The sequence below is a fragment of the Stomoxys calcitrans genome, chromosome 2, assembly GCF_963082655.1.
Source record: "Stomoxys calcitrans chromosome 2, idStoCalc2.1, whole genome shotgun sequence".
NCBI classification, from domain to species: domain Eukaryota; kingdom Metazoa; phylum Arthropoda; class Insecta; order Diptera; family Muscidae; genus Stomoxys; species Stomoxys calcitrans.
This window is the reverse complement of record NC_081553.1, coordinates 165500591-165508700: the sequence shown is the minus strand read 5'-3', so window position 1 is coordinate 165508700 and position 8110 is coordinate 165500591. Positions and strand designations below refer to the sequence as shown.

General features: G+C 40.7%; 1 protein-coding gene across 2 annotated transcripts in view; it reads right to left on the bottom strand.

The window, feature by feature from the left end:
• Positions 1-6923: 6923 nt before the first annotated feature.
• Positions 6924-8110, bottom strand: part of LOC106085815 (chitin synthase chs-2) — an 86046-nt gene continuing 84859 nt past the window's right edge. For both annotated transcript variants that reach the window (XM_013250236.2, XM_013250237.2), the window contains exon 13: positions 6924-7989. In XM_013250236.2, coding sequence (XP_013105690.1) covers positions 7840-7989 — 150 coding nt within the window. In that variant the 3' untranslated portion in view covers positions 6924-7839. The remainder of the gene's footprint in view (positions 7990-8110) is intronic.

The following is an 8110-nucleotide window of genomic DNA, read 5'->3' as shown; positions in this document are numbered from 1 at the left end:
TTTGTTTCGATTATACTACTTTCAAAGTAGATTTTTGGTGGTGAAAAATCGAGTTATCGATTATAAAATCCATTCATCGACTTTTGGCGATATTGATTAGTGACTCAAACCAAGGCAAATAAAAAGAGGTATTTTCTGCCGTGTTTTATGTTTGTGACACAGAGAAATTTACTTATTTGTGAGTAAACAAAAACAAAAGTACTTCGGTTATTGTTTTAATTTATTTTTTTATTTGAGAATACAATATTCCAGTTTTTTCATGCAGTCTTGAAAATGGCATCGGGTAAACGGTGACCCCCATTGCTCATTCACCGATTAATAAAACTTGGAGGAAATGTAGATAAAAATTCATTGAGTCCCGTGCTGTGGTTTCATCATGCTTGGAAGAAAAAATCTTAGATCATGTTCCTGTAACTAGCTGCATTCACCGTAAATGGGCGTGCGTTTTCCTAAAAAATTACTAATAAGGATCAATTATTCACATTACCGACATCGCACACCATACAGTACTCGTTCACAATGAAGTTGCTTCTGGTGAGTTTACACATATTTAAACCACCCCAATATCGCAAGTAGTTAAATAGAAAATATAGCCAGTTTGGTCCCTAATTAAAAATACCTCAATGATAGCACTACAACAATAAAATGTTTTTAAAGTGAAAGGCTCAAAAACCAACTGTACATATTCTGCCAAAACTTAAATTAAGGCGGATTTAAAAGATGTTCTCAAGCGAACAGCTGTTAAAACCCGACCAGGTTTGACGGTATTAAGATGTCAACATTTTTTTAACATTCTCTTTTTATACCCTCCACCATAGGATGGGGGTATACTAATTTCGTCATTCTGTTTGTAATACCTCGAAATATGCGTCTGAGACCCCATAAAATATATATATATTCTTGATCGTCATGTCATTTTAAGTCGATCTAGCCATGTCCGTTCGTCTGTCTGTCGAAAGCACGCTAACTTTCGAAGGAGTAAAGCTAGCCGCTTGAAATTTTGCACAAATCCTTTTTATAAGTGTGGTCGGTTGGTATTGTAAATGGGCCAAATCGGTCCATGTTTTGATATAGCTGCCATGTAAACCGATCTTGGGTCTTGACTTCTTGAACCTCTACAGGGCGCAATTCTCGTCCGATTTGACTGATTTTGCACGTAGTGTTTTGGTATCACTTCCAACAACTGTGCTAAGTATGACTCAAATCGGTTCATAAACTGGCATAGCTGTCAAATAAACCGATCTTGGATCTTGACTTCTAGTGTTTCGGTATCACTTCCAACAACTGCAGTAAGTATGGTTCAAATCGGTCTATGTTTTAATATAGCTGCCATATATACCAATCTTGGGTCTTGACTTTTGGAGCCTCTAGAGGGCGGAATTCTGGCGCGTTGCTACTGATTGCAGGGTTGCCTTATATGCCGCATTCTTGGCTTCAGTAGCATCTCGACACTCTTGGTCGTACCATGGGTTTCTTGGAGGAGGCATTAGGTACCCAAGTACGGATTTCGCGGCATTTTCCATGAAATGGGCAATAGTTTGCCACTGCTCGATTATATCATCGGAACAAGGAGTGCTTTCATCAAGCAGTTGGATCAGTCGAGTGGAGTATGCCGCTGCTATTTGTTGAGTTTGCAGCTTTTCAATGTCCAGCTTCGATGCAGTGTCAGATCGTACTTTCCTCGCCATGTTCAAACGGGTGCGAACCTTTGCTGCAACAAGGTAATGATCCGAATCTATATTCGCTTCACATATGGATCGTACATCTAACACGCTGGATGAATGCTTTCCATCTTTCACAACGTGATCACTTTGGTTTCTCGTTTTTTATTGGGTCACAGCCATGTGGTTTTGTGAATATTTTTATATTGAAATCTGGTGCTACTAACTACCATGTTTTTGCCGCGGGGAAATCTATCAGCCTCAACCCATTACTGGACGTTATCTCGTGGAGGCTAAACTTTCCGACTGTCGGACCAAAAATGTCTTCTTTCCCTATCTTCGCATTAAAATCTCCCAGAACGATTTTAATATCATGGGCGGGCAGCGGTCATATTCTCTCTCTAGACGCTCGTAGAAAATATCCTTGGTATGCTCGTCTTTGTCTTCCGACGGGGCATGGGCACAAATAAGGCAAACACTTAGGGGTATTGCAGTTTTCAGGCTAAACTATTTTTAGGACCCATTTTATGTAAACTTGACCGAAGACGAAGGGACCCCATATATTAAAAACAACAAGTAAGAGCGTGTTAAGTTCGGCCGGGCCAAATCTTATATACCCTCCACCATGGACCGCATTCGTTGAGTTCTATGCCTTTTAAGGCATAGAACTCAATATTCTTTGTTTAAGGCAAACAAAGAATATTGAATAAGAACTGTTATGCTATTGGAGCTATATCAAGTTATAGTCCGATTCCGACCATAAATGAATGCTGAACATTGTATTAGTCATTATGTAATATTTCAGTTCATTCGGATAAGAATTGCACCTTGTAGGGGCTCAAGAAGCAAAATCGAGACATAGGATTATATGGGAGCTGTATCAAGCTATTGATCGATTCAGACCGTATTAGACACGTATGTTGAAATCATGAGAGAAGCCGTCGTGACATATGACATAGCTGTCATATAAACCGATCACGGATCTTGACTTCTAGTGTTTTGGTATCACTTCCAACAACTGCAGTAAGTATGGTTCAAATCGGTCTATGTTTTGATATAGCTTCACGATCCATACGTGAAGCGAATATAGATTCGGATCATTACCTTGTTGCAGCAAAGGTTCGCACCCGTTTGAACATGGCGAGGAAAGTACGATCTGACACTGCACGGAAGCTGGACATTGAAAAGCTGCAAACTCAACAAATAGCAGCGGCATACTCCACTCCACTGATCCAACTGCTTGATGAAAGCACTCCTTGTTCCGATGATATAATCGAGCAGTGGCAAACTATTGCCCGTTTCATGGAAAATGCCGCGAAATCCGTACTTGGGTACCGGATGCCTCCTCCAAGAAACCCATGGTATGACCAAGAGTGTCGAGATGCTACTGAAGCCAAGAATGCGGCATATAAGGCAACCCTGCAATCAGTAGCAATGCGCCAGATAAAAGAGTGAGATATCGGGAGAAAAGGAGAGAGGAGAAACGTCTATTCCGCAGCAAGAAAAAGGAAATGGAATGACGTGAGTGTGGGCGAATTGAGATGTACAGGAGTCAGAATGAAGTCCGGAAATTCTACCAAAGAATTAAACATCAAACCGATGGCTTTGGTGCAGGTACATCCTCCTGCAGAGACAAAGAAGGAAATCTGGTAACTGACACATATAACATGCTGAGGATATGGAAAGAACATTTTACCCAACTGCTAGTGTACGACGTTGGCGGCGAAGAGGATACCGTAGAACCAATTCCTGATGATGGCATAGAATGTTTACCTCCTAGTCAGAATGAGGTCCAAGTAGCAGTGACCCGACTAAAGAACAACAACGCAGCAGGAGCCGACGGGTTACCCGCTGAACTATTTAAGACCGGAGGCAACACGCTGATAAGGCGTATGCGCAATCTGGCTAGAAGAACGCATACCCGATGATTGGAACCCCAGCATACTGTGTCCTGTACACAATAAAGGAGACAAGACGAAATGTGCCAACTACAGAGGAATAAGTCTCTTCCTCTTCGCATACAAGATTCTCTCGAGTGTACTGTGTGAAAGATTAAAACCTAAATTCAATGAGGTAATTGGGCCCTATCAATGCGGCTTTAGATCTGGTAAATCCACTAGTAAATGGAGATAAGACGAAATGGATGGTTTCAACTCCCAAAACGCCTTGCACAACCGAGCAGATAAAAAAAAAATGGAGAAAGTTGGAACCACAACTTTGAGACAGTCAGTAATTTTATCTACCTCGGTCGTAACCGAAACGAATGACACCAGTTTTGAGATTAAGCGAAGAATAATATTGGCAAACAGATACTACTTTGGACTAAGTAAGCAGTTTAGAAACAAGGCTACCTCTCGACAGACGATGATTACACTATACAAGTCACTGATACTATCCATGGTGTTATATGATTCTGAAGCATGGGTACTTGTGAAAGCAGTTGAGGCAGTGCTTGGAGTATTTGAGAGAAAGATTCTTCGTAAAATATATGGACCAGTTTGCGTTAATGGAGAATATAGGCGACGTATGAACCACGAGCTGTATGACGACGATAGCATAGTCACACGCATCAAAATACAACAGCTGCGTTCTCTAGGTAATGTTGTCAGAATGGATGAAGAAGCTCCAGCAAAGGAGTTTTTTGAAGGCAAACACGGTGGTACCCGCAAACCGGGAAGACCAAAAACCTGGTGGAAAGATCAAGTGGTGGGAGACACCTCGAAACTTGGTGTCAGAGATCTTAGAATGTAAGAAGAAGATCGAGGCGCTTAAAACGTTACTTTATGTTCGGCAAGTGGAAAAAATGTTCTGTCATAGCCAATTAAAGTAAAGCAAGTGTATCGGTCGACTCAGAATTACTTCCTAGTTCAATCTAGCCAAGTCCGTCGGGGCGCGAATATGCTTGTTTGTCTGTCCGCGTTTTGTAGAAATTTTGTTTTGAAGAAATTTTGAACATATCACTTTTTAGCCTAGGGACAAAAGCTATGCATTTTGGTGAAAATCGGTTCAGATTTAGATATAGCTCCCATATATACATATATATCGCCCGATTTTCACTTAAATGGATGTAGATGCCCCAATTTTTAATCGATTCGCACGAAATTTGGCATGAAGTGTATTACTATTCACCTGGATGCCTCTGCCAAATTTCATCAAAATCGGTACAGATTTAGATATAGATTACTGGCTTAGGTGTATGCCCATAATGGCATGGTGCGGATTAATATCCGCATCCTCTTTTCAACCTTACCTAACCTTTTCTAGATATAGCTCCCATATAAAGATAGTAGTCGAAGTTGAATTTCAACTATATCCAAATCTGAATCGATTTTGATCAAATTTATCAGATGAGTAATATAACATTACCTGGAGTTGAGTACCTTACTACTGTCCTCAACCTGTCTTTGAACACTCTTATAGTTCCCGATGTCTGGAAAATGGGCAGAGTGATCCCGCTATTGAAGCCTGGAAAGGACCCGAGTTTGGGGGAGTCGTACAGACCGATCTCTCTTCTCTCACCATTGGCAAAGACGCTTGAGGCATTACTCCTCCCGAGGCTCGTAGGAGAATTTCCCATTCGCCGAGCATCAACATGGATTTCGAAGACTGCATAACACAACAACAGCTTTGCTTGCCATCACCGCACACATTTGCGGTGGCTTCAATCAGCCCAGGCCATGTGATAGGACGGTCCTCGTGGCACTGGACCTATCGAAGGCATTCGACATGGTCAGCCATGGCAATTTATTTGAGGACATCGCCAACCCGACCCTGCATACAGGCCTGAAACGCTGGGTGGCGAATTATCTGTGTGGTTGACAGTCATTTGTGGAATTTAGGGATAAGAAGTCGAAGCACCGTAGAGTGAAACAGGGAGTTCCCCAAGGTGGGGTGATATCTCCGGCACTGCTAAACCTCTACCTATCCTCCATTCCATCCCCTCCAGACGGCATAGAGATCATGGCATCAGGCCCCCCACCCATAAATTGAACGTCTACCTCAACGAACTTGCCTTATATTTCGCTGCAAGAAATCTGAAGATATCTGCCACCAAATCTTCAGCCACATTGTTCTCTACAAATACGGGTGAGGTGAATACTGAGCTGACTGTGATGGTCGATGGAGAAATGACGCCGGCCATCAAGTGTCCCAAAATACTTGGCGTCACAATTGAGAGCGCTTACACATTCTCTCCACATGCCACAGCAATTTGCGATAAAGTCAAAAGTAGAAACAAGGTCCTCAAGTCACTTGCTGGCAACACTTGGGGTGCAGACAAAGAAACCTTGTTGACCACGTACAAAGCAATTGGCCGGTCTGTGGTAAGTTATGCAGCGCCAATGTGGTCTCGTCAACTTTGTGACACGCAGTGGTATAATATTCAGAGCTGTCATAATGCCTAACTGCGCCGGGCTGTCTCCTCAGTTCTCATGTGGACCATCTCCATTAGGAGACAAAGATCCTACCAGTGTGATGACATAACTACATGCTGTCTAAGCAATACCTTTTGGGCTGTTATCGCAAAGATCATCCAAATCATCATCTTGTGGATAGATATCCACCGTCCAGAAGCCTTAAGGTAGATCTTCATGATATAGAGCGTGAGGTTCAGCACTACAACAGAGAACCTCTAGATCAAGCGGCATTTCAAGCAGGTCTAGACTACATTCATGCTGATACGGTAGCAGATGCGGTAAATGGCTTCCCGGGTGAATGTTGTCCTTGGAGAACGACCGCAACCCATTGCACCTGAAGAAATTGACCTCTCCAGAGAAGTTCTGGCTCAATTGCGTTCCTGCAGATGCAGCCGCCTCAACTCCTACAGAGCAAGGATTGATGCCGACGTGCAAATGGTATGTCCCGATTGTAACTAGGGACCGCACGATACACGTCACATGTTTAACTGTCCAGCCAAAACCACACGACTCAGACCCAGATCACTGTGGACGCACTCCATCTTTGTCGCAGAGTTCCTGGGTCTTGACACTCAACAGAATCAATCAGACTAAAGATAGAACACAACAAACTGCTACAACAACAACATCCCATATTAAATATATGGTAGCTATATTAACCGCCCATATATAGCTCAATAGAAAGGCAGATGAGTGTAACGTACGAAATTGATATCCAAATTCTCGGTGAAAAGTCTGAGGAGCCGTCTCAACACGAACGTTAATCCACAAACTGGATATGGGGCTTAAGGCGCAACAGAGGGGCCCCGGTTTAGCCAGTAAATGAATAAAAAATACCGATAGTAAATTTGAGATTCAATTAAGATTTATTAAAAATATTCTAAATAGGTATTTACAAATGTATGTAAGTATGAGTTGTATCTTGTATGTGGCCAAGATACCTCCATACGTTCTTCATAAGTAGCTTCTGCAATTACAATGTACAATTTATTTCTAAATAATTTAATCACTTTATTTTCTTTCAATAGTTTATACGTCCAAACAACTTGTATTTCGTTTTATTTATTTAATTTTTTCAAATAATTGACATTAGATGAGTATTGTGTTTAAGGATCATACACTGGTATTGTTGTCAAAAGTAACAACAATTTCTTTGAATTCTTCTCATTTACTCTAAATATCGACAATTTTATTTTTTGTTGTTAATGTAGGCATGATGTGCAGTAGCTCCTTCAACAAGTGTTTGGTGGATGTTAACTTGCCATTTTGAATTGGAAAAAATCTCTGGGGCTCTACGCTCTACGTTACAAATTAAAGAGGCAGTGTGATTAGCTTAAATGATAACATTTGAGTGAACTAAGCCATCAAAATTGTTCGTTGTGTATTTCTAATCGTAACTATTTATATGTAGATATGTATGTCTGTATGTTTGTATATACATTTGAAGGGCGAATTACGAGTAATTAGCACATAAACAAGTAACAAAAAAATTATATATATATATTATATAATAAACATATAAGAAAAAAAGGCAGTTGGCAAAGGGCAGTAAAATGCGTAAAAAGAGAAATACTTTAAGAAAGCAATAGAATATTGCAACGGCAGTAGCATTGGGAAGACAATAAACATTTTTTTTAAGTAAAGAAAGATTTGTGACAGGGCTTAAAACTATTATGAGATATTATAATTTGTAAAAAAAACACTAATTTATATAAATTTAAATAGTTTCGTCCTAAGTTAATAGCAGCAAATCTGGTGACTTCTTATAAACGGCCCGAACTGTTGCTATTAGTACCCCATGTAACCTGCGGCGGATTTCTGGTTGTTAATCTTAGAGAGTTGACTTCGTCTTCTTCAGTCACATGTTCGTATCCTTGGTTGATGGTGCCACCGCCATTGGAACCATAGATTTGCTGAAACGACGAAAAACAGATTAAATACATTTTTATGTTAAAGACATTTTATATACATATTTAGTAATAGAAGCATTGATATTGATGTAGTTGCTATTAATTTCGAAATTGTCCAGTTTAG